The following is a 24615-nucleotide window of genomic DNA, read 5'->3' as shown; positions in this document are numbered from 1 at the left end:
CCCAGGCGCATGGCTCCATGAAGCAGCAGGAGGAGGCAGAGTGCGAGAAGTCCCGTCCGCCCCGGTTGCGTTTGGGCCAGAAGAAAAGGTGGGAAAGTCGGGCTACGCCGCGCCCTCCTCCCCGAGGCCAGGCCTCCCTCGCTCCGCCGCCGCCGTGTCTGCCGGGTCTCCTCAGCCTGTGGCGTGCGGAGGGACTAGGAAGGGGTCCCGGGAGTGGCTCTCGGAAGCCGAGGTCGGTTGCCTCGGGAAGTGGGTGCCCGGGGTCATGGGGCGAGGGTCCCGGGGCAGCGTAGAGGTGGAGCTCCTGGGCGTCGGGGGAAGGCGGCGGGGCGGGGCCTGAGGACCGCCTGTCCGGGAGGAGGGCAGGGGGTCGTCAGGGCTTGCTGGGCTGGAGGGCAGACCGATGCCCCTGCGCCGGGCCGCGAGGCAGAGCTCCAGCTCCTTTTCTGTACTCCCTCCTGGAAACAGTCTCCGGTCTGTGTGTGTAAAGTTTGGTGGTCTCCGGCGCCGCCTGGCGGCCCCCATCCGACCGTCCCACGCCCCCTCCCCCGCCTCGCGTCTGGATTCCACCCCCGCGGCTCGGCCCTCGCTGCCCTACCCGTCACTCCCTCATCTCTTCGACTCCCCCGGGCCCCTGCGCTCTCTTCCTCATACCCTTTTTTTTTTTTTTTTTTTACCTTTCACCTTTTCCCTCTGCCTCCTTTGCCCTTTCCCGGCCTCTTCTTTCCGTGCTCTATCTCGTCCTTTTTTTTTTTTTAAACACTGTCAACACACGCGCTTTCTCTTCCTCTTTTTTCTAGCCCTCATTTCCATCATCCGTACACCTTACTCTCTTTGAGTTTTATGCCTCTCTTCTTCTCAGAGTGCAGGTTTTGCCCTTCATTCCTTGTCCTGATCTGAACTCCTGTCTTTGCCACGCTCCCTCACCCTCATCCCTCTGGGCCTATCCTCTTTCACTGCCCTCTCCTTGGATGGAGTGGGTGGAGCCTGGAGTCTCCTGTTTACTTCTTTGGGAATAGCTCGATTCTCTGGTACTGGGTTGGGGGAGCAGGGGCCACTGGAGAGAGTTGAAGAGGTTTATCCAAGACTGAGAGTGAGGATGGATGAGTCTTACCAAGAATTATTTCCACTTGGAGTAACAAAGTGGCCTGTCCTCAGGGCCCTCGCTCTGCAGTACCCAAAAACCACTGCCTTCGAGTCGATTCCAACTCCTGGTGACCCTTTAGGTTAGAGTAGAACTGCCCCATAGTGTTTCCAAGGAGCGGCTGATGGATTCAAACTGCCGACCTTTTGGTTAGCAGCCAAAGGCTTAACCACTTTGCCACCAAGGCCCTGGGATACTGTTCAGTAATTCTTCAGCATCACCTTTGTAGAAGACTTGAGAATATGTTTGTATTCTGAAACCGATGGATAGCCTTGAAATGGTATATCCCTGCTGAGAGCAAGTTTTGATCTGAATTGGGGGAGGAGGGGTTTAATGCATGTCTCCCTCAAGTTCAATAAAACCTTTGATCCTCAGTGTCTTTCCCTTTTATTGATGACACTGAGCATGGGGTGACTCAATTGATGGGACCGCCATTGCTGCCTTAGATTTTGAGATGTTTTGAAGTAAAGAGAGCCTGTTCTAAAAAATATATAAAATATGTATACATAAAAAATATATCTTACCTCTGTACTGCCTTGATTTTGCTCGTTCACTGCACCTGCATTTCTGTCTTAGGTACAGGAAGAAGGAATGGAATCGAATGGAAGAAAATTCATTCCGGAGACAAAATAGCTTCCCTCCTCTGTTGTAGCTGTTCCCTGGCAATATAAACTTTCTGCTTTCAGTGAGTAGTATTACCTTGGACATATTTAGAATAGAATTTTGTTGCTGTTTTTGGTTTTAGTCTGTACTAGGACTTTAAAATGTATGTGTACTTTGTTCACTTGTATTTTTCAACCTCATGAGAGGGTACTAATGTTTGCAAAGTTCCTTCCACTTGCTCTCTTGAAATAATTTAAGTATGCAAAGACAAAACATTTACTCTAAGCCCTCAGAGTGGCCTAACTTTATACTTCCTTTATAATCTATTAAAACATTGTGTGTGTGTGTATATGTATAAATAATAAGGCATCCAAACGTCATAGCCTAGAAGTTAAGACAGTTCCTAATCAAGATCAATTATTGGGTCTCTTTTGTACGGTTATAGTCCTTAGAGATTTCTACAACATTTTGGTCTAACTCTGCTATTGGCGATATTATCCCATCACAGATTTGAAAATAGTTAAAATTCCACATGTAAACTTCCAACACAGTTATGGGGGAAAAAATTCATTACTGCAGCATCCCCTGGAGTTTGTTAATGATAGTATGGTGACATTTTTCTGAGTGCCTTGCATTTCATTGGATCCTCACAACCCCTCTGTGAGGAAGATGGGATAAATGAAGAACCAAGACCCGGAAAGACTCAGAAACTTGCCGTAGATCACATCAGAAAGAGGTGGACGGCTCAAAACAAAACTTTTGACTCTTATATTCGTATTTTTCTTAAGCCAACTTGACGTGAAAATACATAGTTCAGCACATTTTTCTAAATCTATAAATCCGAAAGGTGATTGTGTAGGTAAATTGTATTCTGTGGTGAAATTTTTCACTTACCAAGTGTTTTGTATGTGTGTGTACGATGGGGTTTCAAAAATACAGGAACAATTATTTGAAATGGTTACCAGAATGTTTGTGGGTTTTTCACCTATTTCCTGGAATAGAGCCATAAGTAGGCCAGAATTATAGCTCAGATGCCATTTCAAGTACCCATAATATAATTATTAAATTGGAATTTCAGTTCCACACTGTGTCACAAAGAAAAGGACAGCCTGCTTCCTTCTGTGGAAGGCTTGATTTGAGCAGACATCTAGACTTTAAATGATAACAGAGAAAATGTAAAGAATTCCTTTTCTCTTTGCTTCTTTCCCACCTCCCAAATCTGTGTCTTTGTTACGAGGTCATGCTCTCCCTTAAGCTCTTTTGAGGCTTATCTTCAAAAGATGAGTTTCAGTTTTTTGCACCTCCAGGCTTGTGTAGGTAATTGTTTCCAGGTTATTGTTTGAAACCTACCCTTTTCTAACTACTTTGACACAGTAGTTTCATTAGTAACCTGTGTATCAAGACTTAAAACTACAAAATAACATATTTAAGAAATTTAGTGTCTTTTTAGTCTATGTCTATGAGCTTAAATGAGGACTCTTGTAGAGTAGAACTCCATTCAACTCTGTGACAGTCCAAGATTCTTTTTTTTTTATTTCCCGGCATCTCACAATGAAAGGAACAGTAGGTGATAGATTAAAAGGCATTGCTCTCCAAAGAGGAAAAGCATCAAGGTCATCAGTAATAATTCCATGTTAATAGTATGATTTTTACCAGTTAGTTCTTAATAGAATTCTGTATGAGAGCATTTATTTCTCTGGAGATTGTGAAAACTCAGAACTATGGCATTTTTATAACTATAGCCTAGCCTTTACTGGTAGGGGGAGTGGTAGTATTAATAGTAGACACTCAATACATAGTAGCTGTGTAGCAAAGAACTGTGCCAGGTGCTTTCTCGTTATGCTCATTGAATGCACACAAACAATCCTCTGGTACTGGGAGCCCAGGTCCCACAGAGATGTGAGAACGCGCCCAAGTTTACATAGCTGGCAATTGGCAAATCAGAATTGGGATCTCACCCTAGACTGTACCTCCACAGCCTAGTAGGCTCTGCCCCCTGAAGGTGGGAGCTGCTCCAGGAAAACATCACCTTATGGTTTTCAATGAACTCAGCCTTGGAAGGGGCCTACAGCAAAGGGAGGAAGGCACTCCTGCCCAGTCGGCCACCTCAGTCAGGGCACCCTCACATCCTTGTCTCAGTACTTTTTAAAATAAGCATAAGCAATTTTTGGGAAATGGTTTATACTGATTCCTGAAGTCATAAATCATAAATACTCTAGTGGGTGGCTTGTAAAGCACCCCCTTCTTCAAAAAGGAAAAAAAAAAAATTCAAGTGTAGTTTAAATTGAATGGCATGTCAAAGGAAAGCTGTGAGCCACATAAAATTCAATGAGAGCAAAAATTGTTCTATAGTTATAGCACCTGAGGCCAAGTCCAGGACTGACCAGTTATTGGTGATTTTTAGCAAAGAAGACAACTACCAGTGTAAATCGGACCAAGAAGTGAATTTAGATGATAGCTGACCTAATTTTTAGAATGAATTATCCACATTGGCTGTGCATGTTGCTATGAATAATAATTAAACCATGCTTTGTTTTTTTGATTTGGTTTGGGCTGAATAGAGTTGGCATTGTTGATAAGAATAGATACTTGTTTTTCAGTCACCCTCAACTCTGGAGACACTCCCTGGTCAGCACTTTACAGTGGAACCAGATATATATAAAGATAAGGCTGTGCCATAAACATTCTGTTTATAAAAGAGACAGACAAATTATTGTATCTATAGATAAGTTTCTTTGTAGAGACCATTTACTCAATCAGTAATTTTGTTTGTTTTTGTATGTGTATGCATACTGTATGCAGGGCCTTCTTAGGTGTTGTGAGAGATAAGAAACAAATGCCACCTGGCTTCTCACTCTAAAGGCAATGATGAGTTCAATGCTGGCTGGAATTTTTAAGTGGCATTATAAGTCACCCAGCCCAGAACAGCAAAGTACTGCTCAGTTTCCCCACAGAGAGGGAGGAAGAGTCATGTCTGGCTGTGTTCATGGACCCTATGAAGTTCAGGCGCCCTCAATTTGTTGTAAGTCAGGTAGAGGGGAGAGCTTATTCTGTAAGGAGCAGGATGATGAAGATGCCACAGCATGACTGAGGAGAGTATGGTGACCCTTTCAGCACAGAGATTTTTTTTTTGTTTGACACTTGCTAGGTAAGGGGGCTGATTAGTCCTAAGGGAAAAGATAACCATGATTCTTATTTCTTACAGCTTTTGGTTAAGTATGGGTATTGTCTCCATCTTGGAGAGACCCAGTTCTAACTAGTTCATTCTCGTTGATTGTTCTGAAGTAGATAAAAAAAAAAAACCAAACCCACTTCCATCGAGTCGATTCAGAACTCATAGCGACCTTACAGGACAGCGTAAAACTGCCCCATAGAGTTTCCAAGGAGCACCTGGTGGATTTGAACTGCCGACCTTTCGGTTAGCAGCTGTAGCACTTAACCACTACACCACCAGAAGTGGATAAATAGTAGGAAAATGAGATCACTACTGCCCTGCCCACTCTTAAAGTGGCCCTTGAGTTTAGTTCAAGGCTTGGGAGGGTCTAAAAAAGCAAGGCTTTTTTTACACCTAATTCCAGTTATTTTAAGTGAAACATTGGTCTAAGAGTAAACATTAATTTACGTGTATTATGACCAAAAGATCGTAGATTTATAAGGTTTTGGGGAAGAGTGAGAACAAATTCACGCCCAGCTTTAGAAGAGGTGGAGTATGTCATTAGATAAGGTATTTATTTTTAACTGGTCAGACAGATGGTTAGTCTGTTGTATTAAAATGTGGTTACTCAGAAGTGTCTTGCGCTCTTCTCTCAGATGCTGAGCCTCTGTAAAGAATACCTCTTTAATCATTACAGGGCAGTCCTGGGAGCTGAGTCTGGGACTGCTGACTTCTGAGATGTTGTGATGCAGTGGGTTACTTAATGTGGCCCTTGCAGCTATAGTACTTGTAACTCCTGCCGTATGACTGGGTGTGATTATGTGAATGAGTTGCTTGTGACCCACCAATGGGATTGGATAGCTTGCTAATAATGTAAATAAGGTATGTGGCACTCTTGTGGTGGTGGTGGTGGGGCTATGCGTATAAAGTATATGGAACCCTAACTAGGAGATTGGTCAGTTTTGCCGTTTTGCTAGGCTTAAAACGAGCCATCCCAGGGGCAGGAAGGGAGACCTCATGACCACCAAGAAAGAAGAGCCAGGAGTGGAGCACACTTTTTGGACCAGGATCCCTGCACTAATAACCTCCTAGGTCCGGGAGACAGAGAGCTCTAACATCAGAGATGGCAAGAAGCAGCAGCAGAGAAACAGTGGCAGCAGAGGCAGAGGAACCAGGAGGCTGACAGGAAATGGCCTAGTGGGCTTCCCAGTCCATGGAGCAAGAAAGCTGAGTGCCTTCGAGCGCGAAGCTTGCTGGCAGAGTGGGGTGCCTCTGGGCACTTATTGGCAGAGCTAGAAGAGCTTTGTAACACTTGAGCAGGGGAGAGGCCAAGGAGGCAGAGAGAGGTGTGCCCGTGGGCACAGCTGAGAAGAGGCTGTCCTGATCAAACAAGTGTATCCTGAACATTTCCAAACCTGAATTGTAATCTGTTACTTCCCTAATAAACCCCATAATCATGAGTATTGTCTGAGTTCTGTATAACGGTTACAACAAATTATCAGACCCAGCAGTGAAGTAGAGAGTGCCCTGGGAGGAATGATTGGGGTCAGAATTGGTGAAAAAGGTTGGGAGGTGGAGGCACGTCTGACCTCCGCCTCAGGAATCGGCCTTGGGCTGTTGATCTGGATTCTCCCTCCTTCTTGGGAAGTTAGAGGAGGTTTGACACGTCCTCCACGCCATTTTTACAGATGCCCACTTTGTTATATAGAGTAAGAAGAATCTTAAACCTAAAAAGGAAAGTTGTAAAAGTGTGGTTGATAGCAGTTAAAGCCTTTACTTACTGTTAGCACCCTGATTTATTTCACATTCTTTACCTGTGGTTGACTTAACATCTGCTTTATGCTGGTAGTTAAGTAAAATACTGACTTTCTTTAAAATGTACCTTGAAGATAATTCAGTAGAGCAATGGGAGATGGGTGATAGGTGGGGTATGGATGAATTGAGATGGCCCATGTGTTGAAAATGGTTAAGCCGGGTTTTGGGTACTAGAGGCTCATTATACTATTCTCTCTAGTTTATGTTTGAAATTTTCCAGAGGTTTAAATTTATGGAATGAGTTTTCAAAGAAATGGTCTTTAATATGTATGTATATTTTATGGATGGATTTTTAAAATTAATTTAAAAATAATTTAATGAGGTGAAATTCACAAAACATAAAATCAGCGATTTTAAAGTGAACAATTCTGTGTCATTTAGTACTTTCACAGGGTTGTGCAACCACACCTCTTCCTGGTTCCGAAACATTTCCGTCACTCCAAAGTAAAGCCGTTTACTCATTAAACAGTCTTGGAGTCCTCTTCCCCTGGCCCCTGGCAACCGCCAGTCTGCATTCTGTCCCTGTGGATTTACCTGTTCTGGACATTTCATATGAATGGAATCATATGATATATGGCTATTTATACCTGCTTTGACTTTTTTTTTTTTTTTTTTTTTGACTTAGCATAATGTTTTCAAGGTTCATGTTGTAGCATGAACCTTCATTATTTTTTTATGGCTATGTAATATTCCATTGTACGGACATACCACAATTTGTTTATCTGTTTATCCACTGATGGACATTTGGGCTGTTTCTGCTTGTTGGCTGTCGTGAATAATGCTGTTACACACATGCATGTACATGCACTTGTTCTTGGACTTGAGAGGTAATGTGGTAACTAGCTTTTTGAAGAACCACCAAACTGTTTTCAGGCTGAACTCTTTTACGTTCCTACTTTTTTTTTTTACTGGCAGTGTACAAGGGTTTCAGTCCCTCCACATCCCCTGTCAACACTTTTCTGTTTTTCTGATATCAGCTATCCTAGTGGTATCTCATTGTGGTTTGGATTTGCGTTTCCCTGTGACTGAGGATATCTAGCATCTTTTCATGTACTTGTTGACTGTTTGCATATCTTCTTTGGAAAATGTCTATCCAAGTCCTTTGCTAGTTTTTTTTTAAATACTTCTTGTTGTTTTAAGAATACACACAGCAAAAACATACACCAAGTTTCTACACGTACAATTCAGTAAATTGATTACGTTCTTTGAGTTATGCATCCATTCTCCCTCCTTTTCTGAGTTGTTCTTCTCCCATTAATGTAAACTCACTGCCCCCTAAGGTTCCTATTTAGTTGCTGTTGTCGGCTTGATCCCATATAAACAGATAGATCTTAAAAGAGCATAATACTGAAAGGCAGGCCTTTTTTAGTAGTTAAGCTAAACTATTCCTTGATTTTAAGAAGATTTCAGGGAATGTTTTTGGCTTAAGGTTTAAAGATTATCTCAGGGCAGTAGTTTCTGGGGATTCATCCAACCTCCACGGCACCAGAAAATCTGGATTACATGAGAGTTTTAAATTATGTTCTGTATTTTACCCCTTTTGATCAGAATTCCTCTGTAGACCCTTTGATCAAAATATTCAGTAACGATAGCCAGGCACCATCCAGTTCTTGTCTCATGCCTTTGCCCATGTTTTAATTGGACTGTTTATTTTTGAGTTGTGAGAGTTCTTTATATATGCTGGATACTAGGCTCTTGTCAGATGTATGATTTGCAAATATTTTCTCTCATTCCATAGGTTGTTTTTTCACCTTCTTGATAATGTCCTTTGATGTACAAAGATTTAATTTTGATGAAGCCCAATTTTTTTGATTTGTTGCTCATGCTTTTGGTGTCATGTTTAAGAATCCATGGTCAAATGTTCTAAAGATGTACCCTTATGTTTTCTTCTAAGAGTTTTATGGTTTTAGCTTATATTTGGCTTGCTGCTCCATTTTGAGATTTGTTTGGGTTTTTTAATGTACAATGTAAGGTAGAGGTCCCACTTCATTCTTTTGCATATGGCTGTCTAGTTGTCTCAGTACTATTTGTTGAAGAAGCTATTCCTTTCCCACTAAATGGTCAAAAATCAATTGGCCTTAACGGTATGAGTTTATTTCTGGACTCTGCTACCGTGTATATATATATTTAACATTTTATTGTGCTTTAGGTGGAGGTTTACCTAGCCAGTTATTTTCCCATTCAACAGTTCATACACGGATTGTTCAATGACATTGGTTGCTGTCTCCACAGTGCGTCAGTGCTCTTCCCATTTCCACCCTGGCTGCCCCTTTTCCATCTCTCCAGTTTCCCAGCCCCTCTTTGCCTTTTCATCTTTGCCTTTGGGCAAATGTTGACCATTTGGTCTCATCTAAGGAGTACATTCCTCACTTGTGTTCTTGTTTATAAGCCAATCTATTATTTGGCTGAAAGGTGACCTCCGGGAGTGACTTCAGTTCCAGGTTAAAAAGGATGTCTTAGGGCAGTAGTCCCAGAGGGTTTCTCTAGTTAGTCTCTATCATTCCAGTAAGTCTGGTCTTTTTTACGAATTTCAGTTTTGTTCTACACTTTTTTCCCATTCTAACTGGGGCCTTTTATTGTGCCCCTGGTCAGAGCGGTAGCTAATGTATTTTTGATGTAGAATGTTTCTAACTGCCTTTGATCACCGATTGAGACTATAAATTGAATTGTTTGCCTAGTGGCCTCCAGAGAAATGCTTAAGCCTAAAGAACCACAAGATTGTGGTTCATTCTGTTTATTTCATACTCTACTTTGAAAGGGTGGGGGCAGTTGTTAAGATGTAACCACTCAATAACACTTGTGATCCTGTCCTCTGCAGATAAGTGATTGTATGTGGTGTGTATGCCAAGCCTTCTAGACTTGAATTCGTTCGCCTTGGCACAGTTTGGAAATCACTTCTGTTGCTCTGTTTTAGGGTTTCACCAGTCAGATCGCTAGTGTTATCTGCTAAGGAACACTGGAGTTGGTGCCACCATCTAGTGACATTTAGGTGTTCTTACAGGTGTGGTTGGAAACCCTGGTGGCACAGTGGTTAAAAGCTACGGGCTGCTAACCAAAAGGCTGGCAGTTCGAATCCACCAGGCGCTCCTTGGAAACCCTATGGGGCAGCTCTACTCTGTACTTTAGGGTCGCTATGAGTCGGAATTGACTCGACGGCAATGGGTATGTATGTGTATGTATACAGGTGTGGTTTGACAGAGTGGTGCTGGGAACGAGGAGATACTTATTTTTTAACTTTGCATCTGATTCGTTCAACTTGGGCTGTAGAGGCAGGGCACCTCAGAGCTCTGCTGGCCCTGTTAAAACTCTAGCTCTTGAGATAGTCCTGCTGCTTCATCCAACAAGGGTCCTAAGCCCCCTGGCCACAGTTACGCAAAAGGTAGGAGGTCAAGTGAGAGCCCAGAGGTCTGTGATGATCCGTGGTGGACTCAAATAACAGTGGGGGGATACTGATAATTTTCAGAATGGTGGCTAAGATGTTGGCTTTGAACTTGGTTTTGTTTTTGTTTGAATTTTTTTGGCCTCCATTTTCGTTGGCAAGATTCTGCAGCCTATTAAGTTAGTTTTTAATATACTCTTCAGTGTATAATAAAGGATTTCATTTTATTTGGATCTACAATCAATATCCATGGAAGCAAAAAAAAAAAAAAAACCCATTGCTGTCGAGTCGATTTCAACTCATAGTGACACTATAGGACAGAGTAGAACTGCCACAGAGTTTCCAAGGAGCACCTGGCAGATTCAAACTGCCAGTCCTTTGATTAGCAGCCATAGCACTTAGCCACTACGCCACCAGGGCTTCCATGGAAGCAGCAGTCAAGAAATCAAACAACGCTTTGCATTGGGCACATCTGCTGCAAAAGACATCTTTAAAGTGTTAAAAAGCAAAGATGTCACCGTGAAGACTAAGGCTTGCCTGACTGGTATTTTCAGTCCTCTCATATGCATAGCTGGATAATGAAAGAGGAAGACTGAAGAAGAATTGATGCCTTCGAATTAGGGTGTTGGCGAAGAAATGGACTGCCAGAAGAAAGAACAAATCTGTCTTGGAAGAAGCACATCCAGTGCTCCTTAGAAGTGAGGACAGCGAGACTATGTCTCACATACTTTGGATGTGTCATCAGGAGGGATCAGTCCCTGGAAAAGGATATCATGCTTGGTATAGTGGAGGGTCAGCGAAAAAAGGAAGACCCTCAACGAGATGGATTGACATAGTGGCTGCAACAGTGGCCTCAAGCATAACAACGATTGTGAGGATGGCGCAGGACCGAGCGGTGTTTCATTCTGTGTGCATAGGGTTCCTATGAGTCAGAAGGGACTCAGTAGCACCTAACAACAACAACATAATGTAATTCCTTTTGCTTATCATGCCCTTAGTGAAAGTATTGAATCTAGTGGCTATTACTGTCAGGCCTACTTCTTGTGGCTTGGTAGGACAGACCAGGCCTTGGAGTCTGAGATAGATTGTGGCCCAGACCTTAGCTCTGACACTTAGTGGCAGTGTGGCTTCAGGCAGGTTTTCCTGCTTGTTAAGCCTGAGGTTCCATATCAGTAAAATTATGGTAACATCGTCCTCCTTGCCAAGAGGTTAAGGGGATTCAATGAAAGCATGTTGAAGAGCACTTAACTCTGCAGGCCCTGAGTACACAGCCAAGTCCAGGCCCTTAAAGGAGCTTCCATTCTAATGGGAGCAGTCAACCAAGAAGAGCTAAATATATTGATGTTTACTAGGTGCCAGGTACTGTTTTATGTAGTTTACGTGTGTTAAACTCATTTAATTCTTAAAACCACTTCAAGAGATAAGCACTATTATTATTCCCGTTTTGAGGAAATGAGTCATAGGTCAATCCTGAAAGAACCAGGATTTGAACCCGGTCCTCTGGCCAGTGGAGGCAGCAATTCTGACCAAGATATTATGCTCTTTTTCTTAACAGTGAACATGACACTGACAAACTAAAAAAAAGCCTAGTCATTGGAGGTTTCATTGTGTCAAATTTACAAGGCTTTGTCAAAAAGACAACTGTTTCAAGCTAGACACTGAAGTGTGCAGGCTATTATCCTTCAGCTACAGACAGCCTTTATCTCATTCAGTATTGTCCCATATGTGTATTTTGCTACAGATAGCACATATGAAGAATGTAAAAAAAATAACGTTTGTGAAATTTTTCTCTCTCTCAACCTAAAAGGCCCCTGAGTGGCACAAATGGTTTGTGCTCGACTGCCAACCTAAAGTTGGAGGTTTGAACCTATCTGCCGAAGAAAGTCCTGGCAGTTTGCTTGCGTAAAGATTACAGCCAAGAAAACCCTAGGCCGCACAGTTCTACTCTGTAATGCATGAAGTTGCCGTGAGTCAAAATCAGCTGACTATGGCAGTGGGTTTTTTTTGTTTGTTTTTTCAGCCTAAAATGGCAAGTTTTTTTAGTACAAGTAATGACTTTGCAAATGGGTATGTAGATATCTATTTAAAAGGTTGTAGGCAGTTCTACTGTGTCCTATAGGGTCACTATGAGTCAGAATTGACTCTATGGCGCTGGGTACTGTGTTGTAGATCAATGCCTAAACAGGTAATTTTGTTCTACATATCTACATCACAACAGAAAATTGAGGTAAGATAGCACAGTTTTTTTTCCAGAACGATAGCATATATAGTGACTTGAGAAAAAACAAAATAATTTTCTCAAGCTAGCAGAATTTTACAAACTCTGATTTATCCACATTAAAGTAATTAGGATCTAATATCCTGATTCAGTTGTGTATTTGACACTTTTCAGACAAGAAAGGCCTCGATCATGTTACAGCTCTACATTTTACCTTCGGCTTTTCCAGGGGAAAAAAATCAGTAGAAGAAAATCCCCACATCTCCTTCACATGGTCAGACAGGAGGTGCTGGCTCCCTGGCCCGTCTAATGCCATCTTGTGACGAGTGGCTTTGTGTCTGTCTGCCTCACTGTGATGGCAGAAACGGCCACCTCACAAAAGGACTGGGAGGCTTGGGTCGTTTTTATGAACAAAAGTTTATACTAGGTTGCAGTTTTCGTGTCTGGGATCTTCCAAGGGTAAGAGACATGTGTAGAAACTGGAGTAAGTTCAGAAGAGAACCCAAAGCGATGAGTAAGGCATTGGAGAATGAGAACTGTGAGGACAGAGTGGTGAGAGCCTTGTAAGTGGGCTCTTGTCAGAAAGACAGCTAATTGGTTTCCACCTTCACTAGGGTTTGGGGCTAAAACTACACAGATGGCTTTAGGTTAGCAATAAAGAAACTGCTGAAAGGAAGTGTTTAACAAGGAAAAGTGTGAAAGTTCTCTTGGAGTTTTTTAAAAGGTAGGCCAGTTCAATCTGGGGCCTACAATAAGTAGAAAGGACAACCTGATGAAAAGTCTGACAAGGTCAAGTGTAGTCTTCCATTTAGTCTCTAAATGTCGTTATCCAGCTTCCAGCCAGCTGCCACCCCAACCCTTCCTTCTGACCTGCGGAGTCTTGCCTGCCTTCCTCCATGGTGATCATAAGCTTCTTGGAAAATAAAAAGTAGTTCCCCTTTAGGAAAAAGTTAGGAGTCCCTAGAATCAGGGTCTCATCTAGTTATGTTGGTTTGCAACCCTTTGTGAACAGGTGAACTAGAGATTTGGAGGGGAGGAGAATCTGGTGACTCTTACTCTTTGTCTTTGATTTTTGTTTTCTTCTTTTAACTAACCATTCAAATTAATACTTAACTGTTATATTTTTGGTTAGGGTTCTGCAGCATTCCAGACCTCAAGCACTGAATCAGGATGGGAAAAAGACGTTGTGTTCCTCCACTTGAGCCCAAGTTGGCAGCAGGCTGTTGTGGGGTCAAGAAGCCCAAACTATCTGGAAGTGGAACACACAGTCACGGGAACCAGTCCACAACTGTGCCCGGCTCTAGTTCAGGACCTCTTCAAAACCACCAGCATGTGGACAGCAACAATGGGCGGGAGAATGTGTCGGACTTAACTCTGGGGCCTGGAAACTCTCCCATTACACGAATGAATCCCGCATCGGGAGCACTGAGCCCTCTACCCCGGCCCAACGGAACTGCCAACACCACCAAGAACCTGGTGGTGACTGCGGAGATGTGCTGCTACTGCTTTGACGTGCTCTACTGTCACCTCTATGGCTTCCCACAGCCACGACTTCCTAGATTCACCAATGACCCCTAGTGAGTAAATCAGCCACGGGACAGTGCAGAAGGCGTGGCGTCATCTTTCTGGGTCATTCTCTTGAGAGGGTCTGCTGCTTATAAAAAGCTGTAACTTCATATGGGGAAAGGGTAATAGGAATAGAATGCTGAGAAATGTCCAGACAATAATTAGACCATCCCCTGGAGTCAGTAATGGAAGAAGACCAGGTTGCATTCGAAGAGCACTAAAATGCTTTTTGTCCGTTGTTTTAAGATGTTTTTGAAAAATGCATTGACCTAAGATCACCCCTCACCTGTTGATGCCACACTGAAACTGTATTGAACAGGGTATGGAGGGCATGTGAAGGAAGGCCCTTGCTCTTTGGGGATGTGTCATTGAGTTGGCAAATCACACACACAAAGCTGAGAGTACTACAGGAGAAGTCACTCCTATGTGATGACGTTAGAGAAGGGAAACTGGGATGACTTTTAAAGGGAGTGTCATAATGAGATGCCATGGTCAGGAAAGTCTTGGCTGAGCAGGTGGGAGTTCTGAGCATGGGTGGGTTCAAGGGTCATCCATACAGGGGAGGGGCACAAGTATGGAAGAGCAGGTATTGGTCCCAGCTGTAGGGTTTAGACTGTTGTACTCAAGAGTTTGTGTTTCCTTCCTGTAGACAGTGGAAGCCTTGAGGGATTTTTGCTCAGGTTTTGGGACAGTAACTCTGGCTGATGTTTTACTTTTACTGGAGGGGAAAGACAATTGGGAGATTTGCCGTGAGCCTGCATAACGCTGATCAAAGAAATAGATAACTTTTAGAACATAAGTTGGTTTTTAGCAGTGATGAACTCAAGAATATAAGCAGTAAGAATATAGAGATATGGAGTAGGGCAGGAATTTTAGAAAAGGGACAACTCTGTAACCTCTTCCTAAAAACCCCGCCACCGCCAACTATAGCAGCCATAGCCTACTCAAGCATGACTTTGGCCTGGAAACAGAAATTGGCAACTTCTGCTAATAAAAAACTTTCTTCAGAAGACATTGGTTTTCTTTTCTGAGAATGTACGTGGCAGGAGATATTTGTAGTTGCCAGGGACAGACATAAGCATGGGGAAAGATGTGGTGTTGCAAAGGAAGCTTGCAGATAAAGGGGGGCGTGTCCAGGCCAAGTGTATTGTGTCATAATGAAGGATGGAGCTGGGGAACATTTATGCTCATAAAAGTAGAATAAAGAAGAGAAATATAAGGAGAAGTAGAAGAAGGAAAAGTTGAGTCCTGGCAGAAGAGAAAAATAGTGCATAAATATGTGTCAGAGTGAATTAACGTTGTCACATGGAACATAGGAAAGGCAGCACAAAGCTTTTTTTCTTGCCACCCTGCAAAGTTTTCCTCTCTGTTTCCAACCAGGGGCTGTTCAAGTCCCAGGAAGGCAGAGGGTCCTTCAGATAGCCGCCAACTCAGAAAACAACCCTCTTGGGGACTAACAGAAATGACCAAGAACAAAGCCTAAAGGTTTTGTTTTTCTACATGATTAATTTGGGGCTGGAGACTGTTTTGTGTTTTCCTTTTTTTAGTCCACTCTTTGTGACATGGAAGACAGGGCGGGACAAGCGGCTTCGTGGCTGCATTGGGACCTTCTCAGCCATGAATCTTCACTCAGGACTCAGGGAATACACGTTAACCAGGTAATGAATCCCGCCACCAAGATCTGTGGATAAATTTGCTAGAATTGAGAACAACTGACTGACTTTATTTCTTCTAAGTAATAAATTTTGGGGATTTGGTAATCGGGAAATACAGGGAATTTTAATTTGGTGAGTCATTTAGTTAAAACTTTAGTGAGTAATTTAGCATCAAGTTGTTTTAGCATGTTAGTGTTGACTGATAATAGTCGTTCTCCACATACAAGATTCATAAATACCCAAGTCTTAAAGTTTCTCAATAAAGAAAAAAACCTCCTTAAAAAAATAAAGATTCATGAACGTCTGGACTTCGTGGCACCTGATGTTGGCCCGTGACCCCAGAGCAGCCTCACCTGTGTTTTCTGTCCCTTCTAGTGCACTTAAGGACAGCCGATTTCCCCCCCTGACCCGAGAGGAGCTGCCTAAACTTTTCTGCTCTGTCTCCCTCCTTACTAACTTTGAGGATGCCACTGATTACCTGGACTGGGAGGTGAGAACAGCCTCATTTGGAACTCTGCATCTCTCGTTGCATTTGGGTTCGGGTTAGTACATGGTAATGTATCTCCTTCATTGAGAGAGGGTATAAGAATGTGGAAGCAAGATTGGAGCCAGTTGTGGGAACGTAGGTGACAGAAAAGGTGCTGCTATGATAGGAGTAGGAAAAAACGTACAGACTTTGTTCTGCTTCCCCCATTTTATCTCAGCCCACTCTCCCACGTCGTCCTACCATTGCCTGTTAAGAAGTCATAGTGGGGATAAAGGAAAATCTCTCTCGGTAAGCCCTTGAGTAAAAGTTTTTATTAGAAGTCAGATGTAGGGGATCATGAACCCAAATAAAAGCATTGTAATATGTTCACTTAATGGACTAGGTTATAAGGAAAATACTCAAAATTACTGGATGAACTACCAGTAATTTACTACTTTCCTACCTCATACTCTCAGAAAGGTAGCTACACATAAACTCGTACCTGCCCTAAGGCTGAGAGAGAGAGAGGGAGCCGTGACAAACAGGAGAGCCTCATTTGCCCAGACCTAAGTGATGTTGGCGCAGGAGACAATGTCAATTTATGTGTGGGTGGTTGAAGTCCCATTAGAATAAGTAAATGGCATTTACTTGGTTGTGTTTTTCTGTAGGTAGGGGTCCACGGAATTCGAATTGAATTCATCAATGAAAAAGGCATCAAACGTACAGCCACATACTTACCTGAGGTTGCTAAGGAACAAGGTGAGTTGGGCGAATGGGATTTTGATCAACAGTATCACGCACAGTTTTGCCAGTTAAGCGCAGGGAAGTGAAATGTGCCATCTTTCAGTCTAAACACAACTAAGGGTCAGTGCCTTTCTTCCTCCTAATACCTATCAAATTCCGGTAGAACTGGGGGAACTCCCAAAAAAGATCTAGGAGCTAAAAAAAGAAAAGGACAAACGCTTATCCGCCTGCTTGTTTCAAACATTTCACCGAACATTTTTATTTCTTGATTCCCTGAACTGCAGTGGTAATTGTAGCAAAACTCTAGCCACCACCTAGACCGTGTTACAGAGTTCATTACGAAGGGAAGTTGCCCATCTCAGTGGATTTTGAACCTTTGATTGTGTGTTGCTAAATGACGTTATACTTGGCAAAGGGCAAAAGTAATCCCTTCTGCTTTCTAAAAAAACAGTAGTTCTTTTCAATAGTTAATAAGTTCTTACTAATGGGACATTAAAGGTAGGAAGTAGGTTGGGCAGGTTTTCTCTTTAAAAGAATGTCTAGAAAAATATCTTTAAATATTGCTTATGCATCCTATGATATATAATCCAAATTTCTTCCTTTCTTGGAATTAGACTATTTTTGAAAATAATATGTGAAACTGTATTTGTTGGGTGTGAACCGGGAATAGAGAAAATACCCAGTTCAGTATATCAGTGAACTAATTATATGGAAAGTGATTGCCTTGTTTCCATTTTGATTCTATTTAAATTTTTTCAAAAGCAGTGGCATAAGAAGAAGCCTTTTAGCTACCTCTTTGAAGCCAGAACACTAACACATTTCGGTACAAGGAAGCATACCACAAGTATTTGTTAGTAGTGAGATGGGATGATAACCTAGGTAAATATCAAATTTATGCCATTTGAAAGTTGGTTGAGAAAATCAAAGGTTTTGGGTTCTTTAGCATAGTAATCTAGGGATTTTTGGTTGGTTGGTTTGGTTTTCCATTTGTTGTATTTGATTTTATCCGTTAAGAATGTATAAGAACAGCACAAGAATATGTATATATATGAGCAAGTATCCTGTCCTTCCTGAAAAAAAAAAAAAAAAAAGCTTCCTTCCTGCATTAGATTCTCTGTAATAGAAAACAGGATTCCTAGAAGTCATCAAACACTTCTGGAAAGCCACACAAAGGAATAAAAGCTGCAGAATTCTAACGTTTCCTCCCACAGAACAGCCCTGGGTACCGGGACTAGGCCAGTTGGCCCATCTAAATTGGGACCGTGTTTGTTGGTAAATGATTACACATGGGTAACATCTGACAAGAATGCTGCAGGAGCTGGGAGCCCGGGGACAACACTTATGGCATGTGCTGGGCTACCATGTCATGTTTCAGAGACTCCACTGGACTGTCAGGGAGGCAGGCAAGGGCTGCAGGTACGTGTGGGCCAGCGCCTAGGGTTTCCTCTGCCCACGCAGATGTGGCAGCTTCTCGAATCCCATTCCTGTCTCCTCACATTGGTGGTATGAAATCATGCCCCGCTCTTGTGTGATCAGACGCTGACCTCTGTGTGGCTTCTCTTCCTCCTCAGACTGGGATCAGATCCAGACCATAGACTCCTTGCTCAGGAAAGGTGGCTTTAAGGCTCCAATTACCAGTGAATTCAGAAAAACGATCAAACTCACCAGGTAACTCACTGTCTCATTTTCCTTGTTTTAATTTAATGGGGCTTAGAATGAGGATACTTTTGATGGGAAAGGGAAAAAGAGAAATTTCTCTGTTAATGTCCCTGAATTAAAGAAGTATGGGTAAGGTTTAAGCTCTGGGGAAGCAGCAGCAGAAACACAGACTGTGTCCCACAGCACCTGTGCATCTCCACAGCTAAGCTGATACTAGCGCTGGAGCAGGGTTTGGGCTGCTGAGCGAGTGGCGAATGGCTTTGCAGGGCCCACTTGGTTAGAGGGCTGAGGGCTAGGAGTGAAGTTTGGAGAGAAGGCTCTAAGAACGGAAGTAGCAGTTGAGCTAGTTACCTCTCTCTAGCACGAGCAGTCAGGTGGCAGGGCATGCTAACAGAAGAGTCAGAAATGCTTTTTACCAGAAGTTAGAAGGAAATGCCTCTACCAATTTGGGGTGAATGCTTCTTTTGGGGGGCTGCCTAGTATAACAGAGCTCTCGATGACTTGGGATTCTGAACCCCAGCTCTATCTAGGCAAGTTATTCAGCCTCTTTGAGCCGGTAAAGATAAAGGATAATGCCTCAGGGTTGTTTTAGGATGAGATAAGATAATGTAAGTAGAATTTTTAGCCCAGGGCCAGGCAACATCTGTAGGTGGTCATTAGATGTCAGTTCTCTTCCCAACCCTTTTGACATCAGAAATACTGAGGGGCTTAGTGTCTGGGCCTTTGTGGCCTCCTCATCTGTAAAATGCTGATAATCATATACTAACCTCACAGGTCTGTTTGGAAGATAACCCAGTGTTTTTGAAATGCTTTGGATTCCAAAAGGAAAAAAGAAAAAAAAGAACACTTCAAATACAAAGCATTATTATTACTATTATTATTATAATTTATTTGAACAGCCATTTCCCTGTCAAAATTCAGGAATAATCACCTTGCAGTGGAGGAGTGATTACAGTGGGAAAGAGATGGCTCTGGGTAAGGATTGTCACACCCAGCTCCTGTGGTCTGTAGTAGGCTCCATAGGTTTGTAACACCCCATGCTTTGCATCCTGACTCATGGCTCTTTCCAAGAGCAAGGCCAAAGTGCTCTGAATTCTGTTCTGATGGCCCTGTGATAATGACATATTCATTTGGGAATTGAGACCTGTTTTATATAGCCCCAGGATCCTTTAAGCTGTTTCATCAGAATTTGACCCAGAATTAGGTATCTGTGCCCCTTTTAGTTATAAATAACTTATTTGTTGTTCTTCTGCAAATTGAGGATACATTGTTGCATTTCTGTCAAATCTATCACATTTTAACCTGAACGTAGATATACAGTTTAAACTGGGCTTTGGTGCAGCCATCTTCCAGTATACCACCTGGGTAATTCAACATTGAAATTCTTCGTCCAGACCCCAATAGCAGATTGCTTACGAGCAGTTGCTGATGATAAGCAAATGTAGCGTTTGAAGGTGGGATGTTCTGAAAATACATTCTCAGGTGTGAATTGTGATTGTGCTTTTTCATCTTGTTCATTTGTAATAACAACATTGTTTTCTTGTGCTGTCTTTCATTTTCTGTAAGTAAGATTGCTCTTGGTCTTCCATTTTATTCTTTCAAAATATAAAACAAGCTTTTGGTTTTCTCTGCTGAGTGACTCTACAAAATGAATTGTTTGGGGTTCCTTATACTCTTTCCTGTTTCCTTATACAGGTACAGAAGTGAGAAGGTGACAATCAGTTACGCAGAGTATATCGCTTCTCGTCAACACTGTTTCCAGAATGGCACTCTTCATGCCCCGCCCCTCTACAATCATTACTCCTGACACACGGCTGCATGACCAGTCCCACCCCCCTGTGGCCGCCAATGGCTATGACATCATTGGAGCAGATGCCTCCTCTTCCTGGTCCAGTTACTTCTATTACTGCACCATTTTATGATGCTAGCTTCCGTTGCCAAGTCTGCCCCCTGCTGACTGAGGGGGTGGCGGGGTTACAGTGAATGAAACAGAACTCGAGGGGCCCAAGCCTTATCTCAGCCTTTCCTCAATATGGGGTTCAGTTGGATTGGGGCTCCTCCATGCTTAATAAGAATTACTATGTGGGTTCAGAAGACCATTGGCATGCAAGTGCCACTGGTGATTTGCTGCATGTGTGTTGGCCACACAGTGGAAGCTGGAATTAAACATCCATGAAGGCTTACCCCACACACGCCCCTACAGCCTCCCCAGATCAAGTAGGTATGTTCCCCTGGCAGTCTGGGCAACGGAGACCAACAAAAAACATTTTTAGGTTGTTTTAAATTCCTTTTTTTAAACTTCCAGTTTATTGCATACCAAGAGTTGATCACAACCTCCATGCTTCATAACCAGACGCCATGTTAGGGTTGAGTGTGGGCACCATGAGTCTTTTGAGGCTCCTGGACAGAGACCCTCATCAAGATCGGAAGCCCTTTGGATGGCGTTGCAGATCTCATCATTGCTCAATAAGCCTTGAAGGTTTTAAATCTCATCCTACTATCAGTTGGATTTTCTGGCATCCTTCCTGCATTGAGTCTCCTGGTATTAAACAGAGCGCTGTGGTGTAGCCTGCTGAGGAATGGAGATGCCCACAGGAGAGCCTGATGTCATCGCTGCACACATGTGAAAGGAGAGATCTCTTCCTTACCACCAGGCTACCTCACTCCTCTACTGGTAGCAGTGCCTATAGCTGGACCTAGGTTCTCAGAAAGCATAGATGTTCAGACAAGCAGCTTGGTTGGTGTTTTATAAGGACACATTGTCCTAGGAGAGAATCCAGGGTCTCCAAGCTGTTTTTCTTCCAGGCAAGCATTCCAAAGGACCCTTAACAGGGGAGTTCCTCCAGGACTGTAGAACAAAACTGTGTAACTAAACAAGGTGAATCTTTATCTTGCCTAATATGCTGGGAGTCTTCACCCCACTAGGGGAAATTCCTAAGTAACTCATTTTATTCAAGATCATTCAAACTTTCACGTGACATAACTTCCCTTTCCCGTTGTTGCTGATTTCCAAATATCTGTCAGCAAGTGTCTCTCCTTCCTCTTGCCTGTTCTTCACTCATTTGGTGGCATAGTTCATAGAACTAGGGGACTTGGAAGATGCTTTGGAAATGTCATAACAGAGGCACTGCTCACATGATTCACAGGAAGAGGTGGCCAGTTGGAAGAAGGGATCCTAAGGATGTTAACACTGGTTTTCAACAACACGCTTAGAGAACTCATGAAGTGGATTGGGTGTCAACCCAGTGAACACATACTGTTTTGATTTAGTATATTAAAGTTTATGTGGTGATAGTGTGGCTTTCCGAAATGGGCAAGTAAGTCAAGAGCTCTTTCGAGTTTTCTTCTGCCGGGAATCGGGGAGGGGGAGCAGGGGCACAGTGTAAGAAATGACATCATGCTATTTTGGGCATCACTGTCTTGTTTCTTGGGAAAAAATGAAAAACCGGTGAGTGGGTTTGCTTGTCACCATCCTCTGCTGTTTGTGGATGTGGAAAGGGCAGGGGAACTGTGGGGCCGGCATCAGGACACCCATGCCGTGTCACGTCTTAACTGTGCTGGGCTCCCGCTTGCCCCTGTTCCCTTGCAGTGTTGATGAAAACCCTTAGAAGATGAGGGGATCACTTAATGATTTCCTGCTGCTGAGAATAATAAATGAGTCTTGTACCATGGCTTGATATAAGGGTGGTCAGCTCTGGACTAAACATCCACCTCCGATTTGTTCGACAGTATTGGTACATAGGGCTACACTCATTAATGTTCAAGTGTTCTACGTTAAAAGTTGTGTTTTATTTCTAAAGATTAAAAAAAGCAAAAAAATTGGTGCTAAACTTACACCCCTGAGCGCGCTCAGTGAGACTGGTCATGCAAGCATTTACAGTGCCATGCTTTTCACGCCTGTTTGTCTGTGTACATGTCGCCCTATTTGTCACCCCAGTGTAGAGTTTGTTTTTTATTTTATTTTATCAAGGGTGGGATAGGATACCTGCCATTTAAGAAAATGAACAGAAAAAATTAAAAACCCACGAAATGGGGGGAAAAAATCAGTGCACAAGGATCAGCTGCTTTAAGCCCAGCACCACACTGCAGGTGGGCTCTGTCTTCTGGAGTGAAAAAGCCTTACTCCCTCCACACTTCCTCATTCTCCCACACACGTCTAGCAATGGGAATGCGCTCGTTCCTCTTGCCTTGCCAAGGGGACTCAGGAGTCGACCAAGGAAAACTCTTTGGCCCTGTAAATAATAACACTGTCAAGTGTCAGTCCTGAACAGGGCCTAGTCAGGAAGCGGTCTGCAAGTGTACAGTCATGGTCACCTCATGGACATGCATGGCAGGTGGCTCTCAGGAAAAATACCAAGTCTGGATCATCCATGTGGCAGCTTTGCATAGGGAGATGACAGCTCTGAACTGGAACTGAACTGCCTTCCATGTGCTTGACCAAATCAGTGACGAGGGTGGCCAGATACATGGGATGTGATTGTAGGTTTAAAGAAAGGGAATGTTTCCACTTAGTATTTCCTTTGTCCTTGGGCTGCTCAAGCTGAACAGTAGGTAACCAGTTTTCAAGGAACCAGCCCAACTTTGCTGGCTTGGTTCAGAGTTTGTTTCATCCCTAGCTGTGAGTGCCTTTTGGTCTGGAAAATTGGCTTGTCTCATAATACCCACAGCTAGGACATTCTCTGTAATTATGAATTGTCCTCGTTTCACAGTAAGAGAATGTCTTTGATCACTAGAGTTTGTCGGCGTTGGATTGTTTCCACTGTGAGGTTCTTAAACTTTTTCCCTTTCTAATATTAAAGCAACTCGTGTTAGAGACCTTTTCAGCAAGAAAGGTTTTGTAGTTGAGATATTACATATTTTATTGTTTATAATATCATCTATACAAAAGAAGTCCTAGGTGTTAATATTTGCACAAGATCTGTTTTCCATGTTAACATCTACAATTACACTAACTGTTGATGTTATTTTCTACCGGAATTCTGGAACCTAGGGAACTATGTGTTGTTTGTTTTGTTTTTGTTTCTTTTCACTCTCATTTCCCTGAAACAAGAGACTTTGTATGGCCTTCAGTACAAAGACTTCAGACCAATTCTTTGTATTACACTTGGTTGCCTCTTGGCTATATAACTTCTGAGTGCAAATCATTGAACTCTTTAACAAAGTATTGTAGAGAATAAATCATAATGGGTAAAAATTGTTTTTTGTCCTGCCTTTTTTTTAATCACGTGACTTTTATGTGAAATAAAGGTAACAGTTGTCTTATTTTTTAAGATAGCCAATTGAATTATTCATTCTGTGTATTTTATGTGGTGTTCATGAACCCCTATTAATCTTGCACTTGTATATTTTTGTGTGGTGGTTTAGAGCCAAGTTTCCTGAACTAGCATTCATTCATGAACCTTTTTTTAAAAATGTATGCAGTCCTGTGTATGTAGAGTTATAGAAAGAGGACTCATTGTTTCCACTGGATTTTCAAATGAAACCTTGCCCAAAAAGTTAAGATGGAAGAGGAAAAACTCAAATTTAAGATTTTTTTCTTTTCATAAATTTTATTTTTGGCAAAAATATACACAGGAAAACACACCAATTCAACATTTCTACATGTACAGTGCAGTTAAGTTGATGGCTTTCTTCAAGTGGATGCAACCGTTTTCATACCCTTTTTCAAATAATTCTACCACCATTATTTACTGCCCCCTAACGGTCTCATCTAACCTTTTGAGTTGCTGTTGTCAGTTTGATTCTGCACCATGCTCAGGGCAGACATTCTGTACTTTCTAAGCTAGGCTATTGTTTGGTTTAAAGATGACTTCAGGGGACAGTTTCGAATTAAGGATTAAAGATTATCTCAGCAAGAGGTACATGAGAATAAAGGATGACTATGGTAAACCCTATAATAAATTATGCAACAACAGTAATAAGCAAAAAATATGTGAGTGGTTACATATGTAGATATGTATGCTATATGGGTGTGGGAAGACATGGGAGTACATGCCTGTACACATACAGGTATATTTCTGGGTGTACGTATATACCTGTTTGTTCTGCATATATATTCACATAATAAAACACAGAGCACAGTTATACATACTCCTTGGACATATCCAAACACCTTGCGGAATTGATTTACTGCATTTGAAGCCTCAGGACTGTAATCTTGTAGGACAACTAGGTCAACTGGCATAGCTTAATTCATAAAGAATGTTCTACAT

The 24615-nt window shown here is 42.5% G+C and overlaps 1 protein-coding gene across 5 annotated transcripts; it reads left to right on the top strand.

Moving 5' to 3' along the window:
- AMMECR1L (AMMECR1 like) lies at positions 1 to 23610 on the top strand. Of its 5 annotated transcripts, none has more exons than XM_049889112.1 (8): positions 1 to 88; positions 1721 to 1829; positions 13446 to 13890; positions 15427 to 15537; positions 15910 to 16024; positions 16669 to 16759; positions 18316 to 18412; positions 20099 to 23610. In XM_049889112.1, the coding sequence occupies exons 3-8, from the start codon at positions 13484 to 13486 to the stop codon at positions 20208 to 20210; spliced, it is 933 nt and encodes a 310-aa protein (XP_049745069.1). In that variant the 5' UTR covers positions 1 to 88; positions 1721 to 1829; positions 13446 to 13483; the 3' UTR covers positions 20211 to 23610. The 5 variants fall into 5 exon arrangements, 4 of the variants coding, with proteins under 4 accessions (XP_049745069.1, XP_049745071.1, XP_049745072.1 ...); XM_049889114.1 differs by lacking the exon at positions 20099 to 23610 and adding an exon at positions 19178 to 20080; XM_049889113.1 differs by lacking the exon at positions 1 to 88 and adding an exon at positions 146 to 232.
- The last annotated feature ends 1005 nt before the right edge of the window (positions 23611 to 24615 follow it).

This window comes from Elephas maximus, chromosome 6, assembly GCF_024166365.1.
Source record: "Elephas maximus indicus isolate mEleMax1 chromosome 6, mEleMax1 primary haplotype, whole genome shotgun sequence".
In the NCBI taxonomy this organism is placed as follows: domain Eukaryota; kingdom Metazoa; phylum Chordata; class Mammalia; order Proboscidea; family Elephantidae; genus Elephas; species Elephas maximus.
The sequence above is the reverse complement of the archived record's forward strand: the minus strand, read 5'-3'. Positions and strand labels throughout refer to the sequence as shown.